Source organism: Triticum aestivum, chromosome 6B (assembly GCF_018294505.1).
Source record: "Triticum aestivum cultivar Chinese Spring chromosome 6B, IWGSC CS RefSeq v2.1, whole genome shotgun sequence".
NCBI lineage: Eukaryota > Viridiplantae > Streptophyta > Magnoliopsida > Poales > Poaceae > Triticum > Triticum aestivum.
Window position 1 is genome coordinate 642462592 of NC_057810.1, and position 19832 is coordinate 642482423.

General features: G+C 46.9%; 1 protein-coding gene across 2 annotated transcripts; it reads left to right on the forward strand.

Annotated features, from left to right (window-relative positions):
• The first annotated feature begins 15844 nt into the window (after positions 1-15844).
• LOC123138447 (triacylglycerol lipase OBL1) lies at positions 15845-19429 on the forward strand. Of its 2 annotated transcripts, none has more exons than XM_044558424.1 (4): positions 15845-16427; positions 17637-17864; positions 17993-18601; positions 18949-19429. In XM_044558424.1, the coding sequence occupies exons 1-4, from the start codon at positions 16091-16093 to the stop codon at positions 19248-19250; spliced, it is 1476 nt and encodes a 491-aa protein (XP_044414359.1). In that variant the 5' UTR covers positions 15845-16090; the 3' UTR covers positions 19251-19429. The 2 variants fall into 2 exon arrangements, with proteins under 2 accessions (XP_044414359.1, XP_044414360.1); XM_044558425.1 differs by having other exon boundaries at positions 15856-16427; positions 17967-18601.
• Positions 19430-19832: the final 403 nt, after the last annotated feature.

Sequence of the window (19832 nt, forward strand, 5' to 3'; positions counted from 1 at the left end):
AATCCCAGGCCGCCATAACCTCTCTGCTCCAGCCGCGAAACCCCACCCTCCTCCGTCTGCCACGTCATCGCTGCCCAGCCAGAGCCTCTTCCCTGACGATGTCGTCCACCGCAACAACTCGACGTCCCTCGTGCACCTCCCCAGATGAGGATTCGTCGTTCATCTCGTTATCCCGCCGGTTCAGCCGACCCGTCCTCCACCTCCAAGGAGCTTCTCCAACGATCGCCTCATCTATCGTGGCTGCTCCATCCCCACAGCGCCGCTTTAACCTGCACCACTGGAACCGCAACATCCTCATCGACTCCTCAGACAAAGCCGAGTCCTACTCGGCGCCACCAAAGAGGTTGTACACTCATCGCGTCGCACCTTCTTCTTAGCTCGACCTCTCGACGCCGACAGTGCTCCATCCCGCACCCCCATGGAGCGGCTACCTCAAAGCTGGCACCACGGGCAACATCTCTATGGAGGCTCTCCCCTAGTGCGAGGCCCCTTCGGTTGCGGCGTCCATACCAGCCGGATCTGTTGTTGCTACTCCGGTTCTTCCTTGCTTGCTCGCTTGCTCGCTCGCGCGGCTGCTGCTACTTTGGTTCTCGCTCGCTTGCTCGCTCACACAGTTGTTGCTGCTCCGGTTCTTGCTCGCTTGCTCGCGCTACTGCTGCAGCTCCGACTCTTGCTCGCTCGCTACTGCTCTGGCTCTCTCTCGCACTGCTGCTGCTACTCCGGCTCTCGCTCGCTCACTCGCGCTGCTGCTGCTGCTCTGCCCCTCGCTTGTGCTGCTGCTCTGCTCTGATTTAGCTACACTTCAGTCGACTGAATTGACTTTTGGGTCAGTCGATTTTCAGGGGGTGGGGGGCTCGCCGGAGTTAAGGAAGAACCACCCACAATGGGGAGGGGGCTCATTGAAGAGGTACCCCACTATCTGGGTGGGGGCGGTGGTCGTGGGCAGTTGGGGGGCACGGTGGGGGGCGGTGGTCGTGGGTAGTTGGGGGGGCACGGTGGGGGGGCGGTGGCGTGGGGGTCGTCGGAGAAAAAGCTCGGCATGGGGGGGCTAGAGGGCTGGCCGGGGCGGTGGGGCGGCGGCGGACCGGTGGTGGGGGGTTGTTTCGGGGCAGCGAGGCGGCAGGGGGGCCGGTGGTGGCTGGCAACTTAGGGGGGTGCAGGTTGAAGATGAACTGCAGGCCCTCCCTAAACTACATGCCAAGTGCCTCTCTGCTACCATTGCGTTCAGTTTTGATAGTAACATTCAGACTCCACAGTAAATTTCAGTTTCGACAATTAAGTTTAGAGTCAACAGTTTTTACCTCGTCTGTTGTAGTCAGGTGGTTTTTGGTGATGTAAATTTTACATTTATTTTGCATCATCTATTGGAGATGCTATTAGAATTGCACTTGATATTAATGATGTCTGTCTTGTGCTGCTTCAGCCTTGATGTCTTACGGCTCACTAGAGTTGCTCCAACGACAGAATGATCCATCACAACAGAGCAGTGCCCTGGACGCCATCTACAGATTCCTCAGATCTTCCTCCACACCTCCGACAGCCACCTCTGCCTCAACTTCTTCAGCGACCAACCCAATGATGTTGAGGTCGACACGACTACGGCAAAGAGGTTGTACACTTGTTGCATCACTTATTACTCTACATTCATGTCGATCCATTATGGCTATTTTGGTTCAACAGAAAAACATAGCAATAGGAAATTTTCCTATGGCACTCTAATATTCAATTATTCATGCATTTTGTTGAAAGGAATGGAGCAAAACATCCACCTAGACCTACTTTTCAAAATCCTATGCATGGAAACAAGACCAAGTGCATTAGTGGCAGAATAACATTCTAACTATTCACGCTTTCATATGGTTTCACTTTATTTTGGCCACGTTTCTTTGCATTCCTCTGCTCTTCCAACTCCTGTGAACCAAACACCCAAGTTGACAGAAATCCTGTGTTTACAAATGCTCTGTTTACCATGTGCATTCCTATCCTATTCCGGTGTTTTTCCTATCCCTGCGTTTTTAGAATCATGCAAGCCAAATGAGCCCTTACAGAATTACTTCAGTTACAGGTAGGTGTCGAAGGGAACTTTGTGTGGTTTGTCCTGCTCCTGCCGCGACGTCGTCCACCTCACCTGAGCTGCTCCATCGACAGAAGCATCCACCAAACCAGACATCATGACTCCTGACCGTCTTTCGCCGCCTCAGATCTCCTTCCTGCCGCCGGCACCCACCGCAACGGCATCACCATCATCGACTCAGCAGATGAACCTGAGGAGTACACGGGTCCACAAGAGAGGTCGCACTCTTTTGTTTCTGCTTATGTTATGCATTGCTTAAAATTACCTGCTACTTTATCGTCCTATTCACCTCTTAGACTCCAAGTCAGGTCCAAATTAATGTTCAAACTTGAGTTCTAAATTAGTTGTGGGGCACATATCGAGGCAGCAATGAATAGTATCTCTATCTATTATCTTGTTCACCTAGGTATGCCTATGTTGTTCATCTTGGGTGGGAAACAAATAGTAAAGCAATCATCATCTGTCTTTTTATTAAATTAAAGCAATCATCAGCCTGCTATCATTATTTTTGGATCCATCCACTGGTTGTTACCATCACTCTAAATTTCTGCATGCTCTTCTTACATAATCTCACCATATTTTTTTCGTATGCATGTCAGATATTGTACACAGTCATGCTGAACATGTAGAGAAAAAGAGAAGAGTTTTGCGCGGCAATACAATGTCATGCAGACATCGCTCCATGGTGGGTTCAATGGCAAACCCTCCCCCCCTCTCCAGATTGTAATCCAGAGGAAGATATCTGTTCTGAGGCGGATTCAGACGCAGCTGACCACTCCTATTTACCCCCCAAGGTGTTTGCTCTACCTTGGCATGATGATGTTAGTCATATCATGCATATGTTGCCTTGCAGTGCCTACTTTTGACATCATATATGTCATCTGCTTAGTTTAGACATGTTCTGTAATGCCACCTATTTAGTTTCTATATCATATATGGGAATTATGCAGTCTCATGTCTTTTAGCCAGCCATAATATATGTGAAATGTGCAATGCCATCCTGTTTAACCAGGCATCATATATTTGAATGATATCTTGCCCATCCTTTTCTTCATTACATTTCCATTTGTCGATAATGTTTGTACATTAAACTACTCTTCCTGTGAATCAGCCATTTGGGTGGGAGATGGAAAAATCTGGAGTGAAAACAAGGCCTTCAGAGCAGACAGTGCTACCTGTCGAAGCAGATCTCTTGTTGGGTCCCGATAGCTCCTCAGAGATGGATTCAGAGACAGATGACCAGTCCTATTCCCCCACCGAGGTGTATGCTCTAACTTGGCATGGTTATACTGCTCATATCATGCATATGGTGTCTTGCATTGCATAGTTTAGACATCATATACACAATATTCAACACCATGTTCTTAGTTCAGACATCATATCGAATGCCCTCTATTTAGCATATAAATCACATATGTGAATTAAATCATGCGATCCTGATTACTTAGATAACATGGATGTGAATTATGTCATGCGATCATGTTTATTTATTCATCATAACTTTGAATTATGTTATGCTATGCTATCTAGTTAATAGACATCATATATGTGAAATTATGTCATGCTATCCATTTTAGTTAAACAATATACATGTCAACTATTGCATGCCCTCTTTTTCCACACTATCTTTTGCATCTGTCTCTCATACAATGTATGTGCATTCAACTATGTTTCCTGTTTATCATCCATTTGAATTGGAGCGGGTGATGTCAGTATCTAGCGGAGTAAATACACGGTCTTCAAATAAAATAGTGCTACCTCTTGGTGGAGACAGCACCCCGGTTGTACATGCAGGAGAACCAACCCTACAACACATAACCCAGACTCTTGCAGATTGTACCCCTACTGCGATGGACAGAGAACCAGCTTCACCCAATCTAACCCCAACCCCAACAGATAGTAACCCAGTTCATGTTGACACAACACCATCTCCACCACAGAGCTCCCAAACAAGAGCAGTTAGTAAGGCCGCTCCAGTGCCCAAAGGGCCAGTACTACCACGGTGAACCCCAACTCCACCAGTTAGTCGTAGTTTAGCATCTATCGCATTTGATGTTGTTAAATCCTATGTGCGTATCTTCCCATCTTGGAAATATTATACTGAAGATGAAAGAAAATGCCAGTTGCAGGTGTTTGTCCGGGAGTTATGTGTAAGTAATGTTATTCATGGCAATTACTTTGCTTTGTCCCATACATCCTACCTCCATGATGGTTATAATACAGCAAATTTTCCCATTTTTCTCTATAGAGAAGGACCAATTTGGAAACTCAGGATGAGGTAACCTGTGCTAATACCTCTGCTATCTTCAAGAATGCTTGGTGGCAGTATCGGAATTACCTGAAGAAAACGTACTTCACCGGCAAAGAAACTCATCAAATTCCCTTACGTTCTCTTGAGACACATTTACTGGACGATGACTGGGAACGCCATGTTGTGGACTGGTCTCGAACCAAGAATGTGGTAAGGTCTATGAGCTCATTTTCTATTTTAAGTACTATATTCTTGCGTCTTACTGTACTCTATTCATGTAGAACAAGTGCTTAAACCTGAAGAACAACTATTCTAATTTAAGATTCCATTGCTATCGTGCATACTGCTTTGCTCTTGTATCACTGTATTTACTCATACAAACTTATTTTTAAATTGAAGGATCCAATCGAAACTCCAATGGCACAGTAGGTATGTTCACGCATGTTTCTTTAACAGGTTTGCTCTTATTAATAGCTCTGTTGATTTCAATTGTGTATACAGTTGACTTCTCATATCATGCACATTACTAGCATCACAACAGAGCCAATAGTGTTGTTGTACATGTAGACCCGTGGTACCCATCTGAAATCTTGTTGTGTCGTGTAGTTTCCCACGCTTTGTATTCTTTCACTGCTGCTTTGTCTTGAACTGATATGATTTGAACCGTGTCTCTATTTTGATTTGGCAAGACAATGCAGTGACCATAGGACATAGATATATGTTTGTTTGATGCTTTTATTATGTACTAGTACTTGGCAATAGAAGACTTGGTAGTTTAATCCTGTCCACCTTACTAATGAACTGGTTCACCGAAATGAGTTTCATATACTAGTACATGCTAAACCTGTTATGTGTCTGCTTGTTTCTTCTTTTAGAATGCTGACAGAATATTGGGGAAGAGTGCCTTATTAAGCAATGGTAAAGGAAGTAATGCAGATAAGGTTCAGGATAGTGAGACATCCTTGTTGGTCTCCAACAAAGCTGATAAAACAGCTAAGGAAGACTATCTTGAAGACAATGAGACAACCCCAAAGTCCTGTCTTGGTTTAGTGTTCGAGTTCCTGGCCACTACCGCTTGCACAAGCTATTCAAACTCACTGTCTGAATCAGTTCAGTTTCTTGAGTCTCAACTACAAGCTGAAAACATCGACCAGCTGTGCTGTGACAAGAAGCGGAAGGACTGCAGAAGTCCCTAGAGCATTCAGATGCATACTTTCTTGTGCAATAGTAAGCGTTGGAGGATTTTGGCGCCAACCAAGACAAAGCTAATAAGTTTGCTAAGCTTATTGCCAGCATGGTGGATACCCAGGATAGCGTTTCTTGAGATCTTCTAAAGTTGTTTCAGTTATGCTCTTGTTTTACTGCCACGTTTATTTGCACTGGTGGCCAATTTTGACAGCCAGTGTATGTAATATGCTGCTTTCTTCCCTATATTTGCACTGGTGGCGAACTTTGATGCCTAGTGGATGTAATATGTGTAATAGAGGTAATAGGCTAGCGTTAGTTGCTTGCTTATTTATTTCCTTATTGTCTTGTTTAGTTGTTTGCTTGTAGTCACTGCGGTTCTTTTTCCGCGTTTTTCTAGTGGCCACAATAACCTAATTCTGGTAACTAGGCCACAATAATCATGGCAACACACGGAGTGTTGTAACCATGGGCCTCCTGCAGGCCGTATGATCCATGGGCCTTCTATGGGCCGTAGGATCCATTGGTCTTCTATACGGGCCGTAGGATACATGGGCCTTCTACGGGCCATAGGATCCATGGGCCTTCTACGGGCCGTATGATCCATGGGCCTTCTACGAGTCGTAGGATCCATTGGTCTTCTATGGGCCATAGGATCCATGGACCTTCTATGGGGCATATAATCATTTCGCCAATCATGGGCCATACTATTCATGGACCATAACGGGCCGTTAATAGGCCGTATTTGATAACTCTATGAAAACAGCCCAACGGTTTTTTTTACATGAAAACGGCCCAACGGTTAACGGGCCACAAATGGGCTGAATGTAACCACGGGCTGAATTTGGCCCACAAAAGGAACAGGACAGTAACGGACCGTAACTAATAGAATTCTAGAAAGGAAATGGGCCCTTAGAAGGCCGAAAGTTAACACGGGCTGGAAATGATGGACGGAATAATGGGCTATAATGGGTATAAAGCGATACACTGTTCATTATGGGCCAGTTTCATCTCGGGCCTTTAATGGGACCAGAGTTATGAAGGGCCTCATATGGGCCGAAAGACATCATGGGCCATACATGGGCCGGAAGTAACAACGGGCTGGAATCATATTGGAAGGCCCAAATGAAGCTACTTGGCTTAATTCCGATAGACCATAACGGGTCGGGTGTTAGCGAGCCATAAATGGGCGATATATGAACAAGCCGTTAACAGGCTTTCCGTGGGCCGGCTCATTACCTTTTGACCAAGTCAAATGGGCCGGCCTTTTCACCGGAATGGGCCTCTGTTGGGTTGTGCCACATGTCGACGCATCATAGGCGCCTCATGTCCAATGAGTGGATGACATCTATCCCAACAGTGAGCCAACACGTGTTTCCTCCGGCCAATGAGAATTTTACACGTGGAAAATCCCCATTGGTCCGGGCTGTTAACGGGTTATCGGATCCAAAATCGGACCCGACAGCTTAACGGCGAGCCATTACAGTGGATGACATGTGCCGGTCACCCATGACAAAAGCACTTCTATGACGCACGATTTATCGTCATGGAAGTGGACACTTCCGTGATGATAATTTTGTTAATGTCATGGAACACTTCTACGATAGCATAGGTATGACTATCTTGATTCTGTCATAAAATTGTCATGGATGTACATGCATGACAGAAAACGTGACCTACTGTGACAAACACGTATCATCACGGAAGTGTATTTTTTTGTAGTGTTGATCACCATCTTCAAAGCACCGTCATGATCTCCATTGTCACCGGCTTGACACCTTGATCTCCATCATAGCATCATTGTCGTCTCGCCAACTATTACTTCTACGACTATCGCTATCGCTTAGTGATAAAGTAAAGCAATTACATGGCGATTGCATTTCATACAATAAAGCGACAACCATATGGCTCCTGCCAGTTGCGGATAACTCCGTTACAAAACATGATCATCTCATACAACAATTTATATCACATCATGTCTTGACCATATCACATCACAACAAGCCCTACAAAAACAAGTTAGATCTCCTCTACTTTGTTATTGCAAGTTTTACGTGGCTGCTACGGGCTTCTAGCAAGAACCGTTCTTACCTACGCATCAAAACCACAACGATTTTTCGCCAAGTGTGCTGTTTTAACCTTCAACAAGGACCGGCCGTAGTCAAACTCGATTCAACTAAAGTTGGAGAAACAGACACCCGCCATCCACCTGTGTGCAAAGCACATTGTTAGAACCAATCTCATGAACGCGGTCATGTAATGTTGGTCCGGGCCGCTTCATCCAAAAATACCGCCGAATCAAAGTAAGACGTTAGTGGTAAATAGTATGACTATTATCGCCCACAACTCTTTATGTTCTACTCGAGCATATCATCTACGCATAGACCTGGCTCGGATGCCACTGTTGGGGAACATAGCATGCAATTTCAAAAAAAAAATCTACGATCACGCAAGATCTATCTAGGAGATGCATAGCAACGAGAGGGGGAGAGTGTGTCCACGTACCCTCGTAGACCGAAAGCGGAAGCGTTATGTTAACATGGTTTATGTAGTCGAACGTCTTCATGATCCAACCGATCTAGCACCGAATGTATGGCACCTCCGAGTTCAGCACATGTTCAGTTCGATGACGTCCCTCGAACTCTTGATCCAGCAGAGGGTCGAGGGAGAGTTTCGTCAGCACGACTACGTGAAGACGGTGTTGATGATGTGATCCGCGCAGGGCTTCGCCTAAGCACTACGGTGATACTATCGGAGGAGTAAACGATGGAGGGGGGCACCGCACATGGCTAAGACAATGTTGTGCCTTTGGGGTTCCCCCTGCCCCCGTATATAAAGGAGGGAGGAGGAGGCCGGACACCAGGGACGCGCCAAGGGAGGGGGGAGTCCTACTAATACTCCACTCCTAGTAGGATTTGGCCCCCCTTCTTTTTTTTCCTTCTTACGGAGGTGGAAAGGGGAAAGGAGAGGGAGAGGGAGTAGAAGAAGGAAAGGGGGGTGGCGCCCCCTTTCCCTAGTCCAATTCGACCTCCTCCATTGTGGGGGGTGCACCAGCCCCTGGTGGGCTAGTTAGCCTCCCTCCCATGACCTATATCTTCCACAGGGGGGTTCCGATAACCCTTCCGGTACTCCGCTTTGTACCCGGTACACTCCGGAACACTTCCAGTGTACGAATACCACCTTCCAATATATCAGTCTTTACCTCTCGACCATTTCGAGACTCCTCGTCATGTTCGTGATCTCATTTAGGACTCTGAACAAACTTTAGTCACCAAAACACATAACTCATAATACAAATCGTCATCGAACATTAAGCGTGCGGACCCTATGGGTTCAAGAACTAAGTAGACATGATCGAGACACATCTCCAATCAATAAGCCATAGCGGAACCTGGATGCTCATATTGGCTCCTACATATTCTACGAAGATCTTTATCGGTCAAATCGCACAAAAACATACGTTGTTCCCTTTGTCATCGGTATGTTACTTGCCTGAGATTTGATTGTCGATATCTTCATACCTAGTTCAATCTCGTTACCGGCAAGTCTCTTTACTCGTTCCATAATGCTTCATCCCACAACTAGCTCATTAGTCACATTGTTTGCAAGGCTTATAGTGATGAGCATTACCGAGAGGGCCCAGAGATACCTCTCCGATACAAGGAGTGACAAATCCTAATCTCGATCTATGCCAACCCAACAAATACCTTTGGAGACACCTGTAGAGCATCTTTATAATCACCCAGTTACATTGTGACGTTTGATAGCACACAAGGTGTTCCTCCGGTATTCGGGAGTTGCATAATCTCATAGTCGGAGGAACATGTATAAGTCATGAAGAAAGCAATAGCAATCAAACTTATCGATCATTATGCTAAGCTAACAGATGGGTCTTGTCCATCACATCATTCTCTAATGATGTGATATTGTTCATCAAATGACAACACATGTCTATGGTCAGGAAACATAACCATCTTTGATTAACGAGCTAGTCAAGTAGAGGCATACTAGGGACACTTTGTTTTGTCTATGTATTCACACATGTACTAAGTTTCCAGTTAGTGCAATTCTAGCATGAACAATAAACATTTATCATGATATAAGGAAATATCAATAACAACTTTATTATTGCCTCTAGGGCATATTTCCTTCAATGAGGATTGTGGGGCATGGACGACATGGGCGCTCTGGTCGTGCATGCGGCCTTTGTGGGGGGTCAGGGATGACCCTGACATGTGGGTCCTACTAGTTAGTGTTCCAAAGGAGAGAGAGAGAGAGAGAGAGAGAGAGAGATAGAGAGAGAAAGAGAGAGAGAGAGAGAGGGAGAGAGAGAGAGAGAAACGGTGCGCTTGGATCCGCTGATCATTACTTAAATTGGATGTCATGTTGGTTTGACCCAACCGAGTTAAATGGGATCGACCCATTGCGCTACTACTTCACGTTGCGCGTGTAGGCATTAGGGAGGGGTAGGCCTAGTGGACTGGGCCTAGTGCCTAGGGCTAGATATGGTAGGCATTAGGTAGGGGTAGGCCTAGTGGCTAGGGCTAGATAGGTTTATGTTTTTATCCGTCTTTCCTTTTTTTCACTTTTGAACTTATGATTGATTCAAAAAACCAAAGTGCCTCAATTGATTGGAAATTTTACACAGACTCAAGATAACATTGAGGATTGGGGAAATTTATTCCCTCCTAAGCTATTAGTAAGTTTGTTGCCTTATTTGGAATATTTCAGTTATTCCCTTTTTTTATTTTGAATTGATTCAAGAATCGAATTCACTCGAATCCTTGTGGGAAAAGATTATAAAGGTTTAAAAGGATATTTGGGACTTAGGAACATACTTTCTAGCCTAAATTAACTAAATAAATTTCACCCTATTTTGGGATATTTATTTTATTCCCTAATCTTTTTAGGGTTCAGTTTTCGTTCCCAATTTAACTTTAGGGTTCAACAATATTTGGGGTTTATGACATTAAACATGATGTAGCACATATTTTTGTCGCTCAATTTTGGTTTCAGAAATGATCCCTAATTGACAATCTAGGGTTATGAATAATTCCAAAATTTTATTTGAGCAATAATTTCACTCAATTCAATCAACTCCTAGTCAAATTTAGCTTATGCCATTGTAATACATCAAGTCCCCTGCTTCACGATGATAGCAACATCCTAAGTCCACAGGGGCTAAATGTTGTGCAGTCCACAATCACATAATATCATGGATAATAGTTAACATAAACAAATGCTACAAATTGAATATCTTATTCAAGGAGGATGTGAAATTTAAAAAGAGTGTGAAATGATTGCGGTTTGAATTCAAACGAAGGAGAGGGTGAAAAAGTCGAGGAGAAATGGTTCATGATACGTGTGATGGCTACATGTCGAGGGAACTGATGGGAGAACCAGGATGTAGCCAATCAATACTGGATAGCATAAATCGAGGAGCGGTCTCTACTACCTCTTGAGCTTGCGTTGGTCTTCCCTTGAAGATGAAAGGGTGATGCAGCAAAGTAGCGCAAGTATTTCCCTCGGTTTTGAGAACCAAGGTATCAATCCAGTAGGAGACACACACAAGTCATCGAATACCTGCACAAACAATCAACAACTTGCACCCAACTCGATAAAGGGGTTGTCAATCCCTTCACGATCACTTGCAAAAGTGAGATCTCAAGAGATAGATAAACGGTAAAGTAAATATTTTTGGTATTTTTAATTTATAGATCAGAAAGTAAGGATTGCAAAATAGTAGATCAAAAACTAACAAGATGTAAACAAGATTCAATATAATGGAAAAGAGACCCGGGGGCCATAGGTTTCACTAGTGGCTTCTCTCAAGATAGCGGGGAGGGGAGAGTGTGTCCATGTACCCTCGTAGACCAAAAGCGGAAGCGTTTAGTTAACGAGGTTGATGTAATCGACCGTCTTCACGATCCAACCGACCCAAGCACCGAACGTACGGCACCTTCACGTTCAGCACACGTCCATCCCGATGATGTCCCTCAAGCTCTTGATCTAGTTGAGGACGAGGGAGAGTTCCGTCAGCACGATGGTGTGGTGATAGTGTTGATGATGTTACCGGCACAGGGCTTCGCCTAAGCACTACGATGATATGACCGAGGTGTGTAATTGTGGAGGGGGGCACCGCACACGATTAAGAGAACTTGATGTACTTTGGGGTGCCCCCTTGCCCCCGTATATAAAGGAGGAGAGGGGGAGGCTGGCCGGCCCTTGCAAGGCACGCCAGGAGAAGGGAGTCCTACTAGGACTCGAAGTCCTAGTAGGATTCCACCTGGTGGAAGAGGGGAAGGAAGGGAGAGGGAGAGGGAAAGGTGGGGCGCGCCCCCTTCCCTTGTCCTATTTGAACTCCCCATGGGGGGGCGCCTCCCCAATGTGGGTTGTCCTCTCTCTCCCCTATGGCCCATGTTGGCCCATTGCTTCCCCCGGGGGGTTCCGGTAACCCCTCCGACACTCCGTTTTTAGCCGAAACCATTCGGAACTCTTCCGGTGTCCGAATAATGTTGTCCAATATATCAATATTTATGTCTCGACCATTTCTATACTCCTCGTCACGTCTGTGATCTCATCTGGGACTCCAAACAAACTTCGGTCATCAAAAACACATAACTCATAATACAAATCGGCATCGAACGTTAAGCGTGAGGACCCTACGGGTTCGAGAACTATGTAGACATGATCGAGACACATCTCCGATCAACAACCAACAGTGGAACCTGGATGCTCATGTTGGCTCCTACATATTCTATGAAGATCTTTATCGGTCAAACCGCACAACAACATATGTTGTTCCCTTTGTCATCGGTATGTTACTTGCCCGAGATTCGATCATAGGTATCATCATACCTAGTTCAATCTCATTACTGGCAAGTCTCTTTACTCGTTCTGTAATGCTTCATCCCACAACTAACTCATTAGTCACATTGCTTGCAAGGCTTATAGTGATGAGCATTACCGAGAGGGCCCAGAGATACCTCTCCGAAACATGGAGTGACAAATCCTAATCTCGATCTATGCCAACCCAACAAACACCTTCAGAGACACCTGTAGAGCATCTTTATAATCACCCAGTTACGTTGTGACATTGGATAGCACACAAGGTGTTCCTCCGGTATTCGGGAGTTGCATAATCTCATAGTCTGAGGAACATGTATAAGTCATGAAGAAAGCAGTAGCAATGAAACTGTAACGATCATAATGCTAAGCTAACGGATGGGTCTTGTCCATCACATCATTCTCCTAATGATGTGATCCCGTTTATCAAATGACAACACATGTCTATGGTTAGGAAACATAAACATCTTTGATTAACGAGATAGTCAAGTAGAGGCATAGTAGGGACACTATGTTTTGTCTATGTATTCACACATGTACTAAGTTTCCGGTTAATACAATTCTAGCATTAATGATAAACATTTATCATGATATAAGAAAATAAATACAAACTTTATTATTGCCTCTAGGGCATATTTCCTTCATTAAGTTCATAAAGAATGGAGTAACGCATTAAGCAAGATGACATGATGTAGAGGAATTAACTCAAGCAATATGATGAAAACCGCATCTTTTTATCCTCGATGGCAACAATACAATACGTGCCTTGCTGCCCCTACTGTCACTGGGAAAGGACACTGCAAGATTGAACCCAACGCTGAGCACTTCTCCCATTGCAAGAAAGATCAATCTAGTAGGCCAAACTAAACCGATAATTCAAAGAGACTTGTAAAGATATCAAATCATGCATATAAGAATTCAGAGGAGAACCAAATAATATTCATAGATAATCTTGATCATAAATCCACAAATTCATGGGATCTCGGCAAACACATCGCAAAAGAGTATTACATCAATAGATCTCCAAGAACATCGAGGAGAACATGGTATTGAGAATCAGAGAGAAGAAACCATCTAGCAAATAACTATGGACCCGAATGTCTGTGATAAACTACTCACGCTTCACCGGAGAGGTAATGGTGTTGATGTAGAAGCCCTCCATGATCAAATCCCGCTCCGACAGGACGCTGGAAAAGGTCCCTAGATGGGATCTCACGGGTACAGAAGGTTGCGGTGGTGGAAAAGTGGTTTCGTGGCTCTCTTGGATGTTTTCAGGGTATAAGAGTATATATAGGCAAAGGAACTAGGTCAGGGGAGCCACGAGGGGGCCATGAGGGTGGGGGCGCGCCCTCCTGCCTCGTGGCTTCCTCGTTGCGTCTCCGACTTCATATCCAAGTCTTCTAGTTTGCTTTCGGTCCAAGAAAGATCATCACGAAGGTTTCATTCCGTTTGGACTCCGTTTGGTATTCCTTTTCTGCGGAACTCTAAAATAGGCAAAAAAAACAGAACCTGGCACTGGGCCCTCGGTTAATAGGTTAGTCCCAAAAATAATATAAAATAGCATATAAATGCCTATTAAACATTCAAAACAGATAATATAATAGCATGGAACAATAAAAAATTATAGATACGTTGAAGACGTATCAGTCTCCGCAACGACATGACCAACACACATGTGAATGCGACATAGTTTGCACTCTCATATAAGGTGCCCCTCCACTGAAGGGAGCGGTCTCCGCAACGACATGGCCAACACACATGTGAACGCGACATAGTTTACACTCTCATATAAGGCGCCCCTCCACTCAATCAATCTACAAAATTGCATGCACCTACGCACCTAGACCAAAGGAAAGAGTGATTCCTCCAATCTCAAAATCAAGTGCCCAGGATTCAGACAGATGGAGGAGATCCTCGCAAGCAGCAGGCGGCTGCGCCATATGGTCCATGATGCAAGGCTACAGCCCGACACCGGGCAACACATTCGCATGTTGCTGGCGGCCGACAGGATGAAATGCCTCTTCAACGTCAGGTTCGTCTCTTAGTCCCACGAGGCCTTCGTCACCTTCTTCGACAAGTTTACCGTCATCACGAAGCTCACAGGCTGATCTAGCTAGTGTACGCGTTGAGCCCACACACCTAGGTTCCACGTTGCCTGCCACCCTCGCCGACCTCTACGGAGATAACCTCTTCCACACACTAGTGGCTCTGTGACTGCCGCCGTTGCACCGGAGAACATCCACCTCAAGGTTGTCGTCGACGCGCAGCGCGTCGCCTAGCAAATCACCATCGACCTAATACCTCATGCTTGCGAGTAAGTGGTCCATAAGGACCACTACATTGGCGCGAGCGAACCAACCCGGCCGCAGCTGGCGCTTGCGGATGCTGACGTGACCCAGCCTCCCCATCTCGCGTGGGGCAGCGCGCGAGAAGGCGCACGTGGGCGCGACGAAACCCACTACAGAGAGGTGTCCTGGGTCGCACGCGTGGCCCACATGTCATGGACCCCGGAAAGACGGTGGGCTGTCGTGCGCCCGGGCAGATCGAACGGCGCAAAACTCCCCAGGGAGCCAGCGGCACGAGGCAAACGCAAAATGGACGTCGCGGAGGGCACTCTCACGCGGCCAAGCCTTAGGCGGGCACTCAAGCATCCTTCGCCAATCTGCTACGTTTGCGGTGGCCATCTTGTTCATCCTACTTTGCATGCGAGGGACATTTCTTCCATAGCTAGTTGTGACGATGTTAATCATGACCCAAACCAAACGTGTTCTTAATATCTACTACTACTCCCTCCGTCCGAAAATACTTCTCATCAAACTGGATAAAAGGGGATGAATCTAAATATATTTTAGTTTTAGATACATCTCTTTTTATTTATTTTGATGATAAGTATTTCCGGCCAGAGGGAGTACAACTACAAGCGTAACAAAAATATCTTAGAAACTTTTTGTATATACCGACTCAACAAATCTTTCCCCATTCCCACGGCCTTCTCCACGCACACCACCTCTGACGAAATGTTCTCCGTATCAGGAGCCCGCGAATTGCACGCCAAGGAGAGGCGCATATAATGGTAGCTTAGCTCGCCATGGCTATGCATGCCCCACCACAATGACCACATTCCCATCGATCATTCATCACTCCATGTACCAACTCTCACGTAACAACCAGTGAAGGAATCAAGCAAGAGCCGCTAGCTAGCTTGATATTCGTGGACATGGAGGTGGCTTCCAAGCATAAGCTTTCCACTCCCATGCTCTTGCTTCCATGCGCATCCATCCATTTGCTGCGTCCTCGCGTCCGCGTCCAGTCAAAGGCTGTACTCCATTATCACCATCGTGTTCGTGTGTACCTCTGACAGCCAGTGTACGTCCAATTATACGTCGGCAATGATAATGGACATGGACAATGATATATAACCTCTTTTGCTTTCATAACATTGTGTGGTTTTTGCAACACGGCCAGACCATGCACCTAGCTGCCCATTTCTCGCAATATAATGGTCCCATATTTATTGAACGAGGATATGGATTGACCAGTCCGGTTTCCCATAAAAAATGGTCCGGTAATTAATTCCATCCATCTGCCACCTTACTTTACTTCCCTTCTATATATACACCCTCCGTGCTCCGACGTGCCGGAACGGCAACCAGTTCAACCGCGCGCGCGTCCCACCTTCCTACGCACCATCGATCGATAGGTCCTCGGCTCCGGTCGAGCCGACGACGTTAGGCATGGCCTCCGACGGCGATGGCGTCTACGGCGGAGGAGGAGGCTTCTGCAACGGCGACTTCATGGAGCTGCGGCCGGAGAAGGGCGGGGTGCGCGACCTCGTCCACCTCCTCTGGTCGCCCAACGTCGCCGAGAACGACGCCGTGGACTGCCCCGCGGGCACGGAGATCGGGTCGGCGCGGCGGCGGTGGGCCGTCTTCGTGTCGCTGGTGGCGCAGATGCTGCTGCTGTGGGCGAAGCGGCCCGTGGCGCTGCTGGGGCGGGCGGCCGAGTACTGGATGAACCTCCTCAACGAGAACGGCGGCGGCGTCCTCCCGCTCCTCGCCAACGCCCTGCATGGTACGTTCTTCATCAGTCATCGACATCGACCGGTCGTCCCGTGGAAGGACGTGCTCGATCGTATCCAACTGTCTGTTCTCTTGACCGCACGGATTGGTTGCATTTATGGTGCTTTCGCCTTCAACTACTCTGCTCCGCTGGTCTTGTTCCGGAGAGGGTGGATAACTGGACATGAACATTCATTCCCTACCCCGCAAAAAAATAAAAAGAACATTCATTCCCGACCTCGTGCGATCGTATGATGCAGTTCCAATTACCTGCAGTGATGCGATCAACCAACCTACCTAACTTGCATATTAATTTGACGCTACTCCATGCAAATTAAGAAAAGGAATACTGTCTCGATACACCAAGCTAGCTACTAATATCTCCTTGCAGCTTTATGAGTTCATGCTTATTTTAGTACTCTTGGTATATATGGTTACTCGTGGTTTCATTCTGGTTCATGGAGCCGGGGATCACTCCCTATTTTTCTAAAAAGAATAGCTCTTGGTAAGCGGGTGTAAAGTCATACGTAGTTATCAAAACAGAAACTGAGGGAGTATGTTGGATTTTGACATGATGGACGCCGCTAATATATATCTTGTGTGCCGCTGAACCGCTGATTCTTCAACGAACTAAGAACACATATTTTCAGGACTAGTCTTTGACTAGAGACTGCCCACCATAAAAGCAGAAATTACAAGTCGTTTTCTAAAAACTGATAAAAGGTCGTTTTTCATACTTAAAACTGAATGATAATGTTCTGCTGTAGCAGTCCAGCTTACTGTTCAAAATGTTGACGATTGCGTCCTGAAGAGGACAAACCCTATAATTGATTGATTGAGCACCAGTTCTGAGAATTATTGCCCCGATATGTACATTGTCACACACTCACAGAGCCAGTTGCGTGTGACAAAATGACAAGTAAAGTATGTCTGTTCTGTGGGAAAAAAAATTCTATGAGACCAGGTCTCACGGATTAGCAGGTGAGACCCATCATGATGGATGACACGTGACATTCATAAATCACAAAGCATCTATCCTATCCCTCACCTGAAATCAGGAGAGAGAGATTAGATACTTTATGATTTGTGAATGCCACGTATCATCGGTCTCACCTGCTAACCATGAGACCTGGTTTTATCTATAAAAAATTCGCTGTGTGGTACCACCCCGAATCCCTAAACAAGGAGAATATATGCTAGTAATACCAACTCTTTGCTGCAGGGAAGGTGAAAATGCCAGACAGATCATCCCTGAATTACCGTTCCTGCATCGGGCTGCTCGACACGAGGGTCGAGCTCGACAAGAAGATCAAACCCGGGGACAGCAACTACCACGCAGCTCTGTCGATCATGGCCGCGAAACTGGCCTACGAGAACGAACTCGTCATCAGCAGCGTCGTCAAGAACCACTGGCACATGGAGTTCCTGGGCTTCTACAACTGCTGGAACGGTAAGACAACCAACAACTCCGCCATCTTCGGTCGCATGCATGACGATGCATGCGCTTAATTAATAGCGTGTCGCGCTCTGGTGGATGGATCTATTGTTCCAGATTACGAAGGTGACTACACGACGCAGGCGTTCATGCTGGCGGACGCGCCGGCGCCGGACGCGACGCTGGCCGTGGTGGCCTTCTGCGGGACCAAGCCGTTCGACACGGAGCAGTGGTGCACGGACGTGGACTTCTCCTGGTACGAGCTCCCGGGAGCCGGCGCCGGCTGCCGCGTGCACGGCGGCTTCATGAAGGCGCTGGGCCTGCAGCGGCGCGGCGGCGGCTGGCCGAGGGACGTCGCCGACCCCACCGGCGCCGGCGACGGAAGACCGTTCGCCTACTACGCCATCAGGGAGAAGCTCAAGAGGTTCCTGGACGGGAACCCGGGCGCCAGGTTCGCGGTGGCCGGGCACAGCCTGGGCGGCGCGCTGGCCGTGCTGTTCCCGACGGTGCTGGCGCTGCACGGGGAAGAGGCCGTGCTGGGCAGGCTGCAGGGCGTGTACACGTTCGGGCAGCCCCGCGTGGGCGACGAGCGGCTCGGGGCGTTCATGGCGCCGCACCTGGAGAACCCCAGCCGGTACTTCAGGTTCGTCTACTGCAACGACATCGTGCCCCGGGTGCCCTACGACGACTCCACGCTACTGTTCAAGCATTTCGGGACGTGCCTCTACTTCGACAGCTTCTACAGAGGACAGGTCCGTCCAGTCACTCGCCATGACACTTTCATTTTTCTTTTGAAAGATCTCCCACTTGTTATCCAAAAATCGAACGAACTTTCTGTTTTGCAACTAGAACAAGTAAATGTATTTCTCTACAAGATACTACCCAAAAAAAAATAAGTTACTTGTGATCGATAGAAGGAATGCATGTGATGCTGTAACAGGATTAAACTTTCAAGGCAAGACAAGCAGAGCATGGCTTGGAAGCAAGAACCTCATCTCACTGCAATTTTGGAGAAGAGACCACCGATCTATATGCTTCGTGGATCCCACTAAGACTGTAACTTGACAGACGCTTTTTGTGTTGCGTTGCTGAGAAGCAGGTGACCGCGGAGGAGCCCAACAAGAACTACTTCTCGGTGCTGGCGGTGGCGCCCAAGCTGGTGAACGCGTGGTGGGAGCTCGCCCGGAGCTTCCTCATCGGCTATGCGGAGGGGCCCGAGTACACCGAGGGGTGGCTGATGCGGCTGGCCAGGGTGGCCGCGCTGGTGATGCCGGGGCTGCCGCCGCACGCGCCGCAGGACTACGTCAACGCCACCAGGCTCGGGGCGGCATCGCTCGGGCCGCTGGAACTAGCCGAGCAGCCATTGTAACTTTATTTAGTACTGCCTTCATCCGGAATTAACTCTCGCTGAAATGAGTGTGCGATAGTTAATTCTAGACGAAGGTTGTAATTTAGAATCAGATTAAACATATATAACTGTCGCTGAATTGTTCTTGTTCCATCGTTCATTGCTCGAGCAAATGATTGAGTGGACATGCTAATAACAGTTCGTTTACGATGCGTGCACCTCCTTATTATCACGATCATATTTTTCAATAAAGAATAATATATTAATGTCAAGATGATACAAATATATCTGGCCTCAGCAAAGACACAATATCAACATCAAATCAAGACATCAAAGATGCACACCATCAAAAAGGTTAAAAATACGGAAATGTTAACGCCCACACGTGTGGGCATTGACTATCTCGACCACACGCATTCATCACCGTCCAGTACTATATGCACGAATCTTGGCACAATTTGGCTGATTTTTTGTGCCACGTAGGACAAGGCGTGTGTGTGGTGTGTGACATAGTTCGTCCACACATCCGTTTTACCACACGGAGGGGCCGATGTGTGGGCGTTTAGCAGTTCACCCACACACCAGTTTTCAGTCACGCACAAGGACTGGTGTGTGGGCATTTGCCATCTCGCCCA

Coding starts and splice junctions, on each gene's coding strand:
- LOC123138447 (XM_044558424.1), top strand. CDS start 16,091: ATGGCCTCCGACGGCGATGGCGTCTACGGCGGAGGAGGAGGCTTCTGC. Junction 17,865..17,992: donor CTTCTACAACTGCTGGAACG/GTAAGACAACCA, acceptor TACACGACGCAG/GCGTTCATGCTGGCGGACGC. Junction 18,602..18,948: donor ACAGCTTCTACAGAGGACAG/GTCCGTCCAGTC, acceptor GCTGAGAAGCAG/GTGACCGCGGAGGAGCCCAA.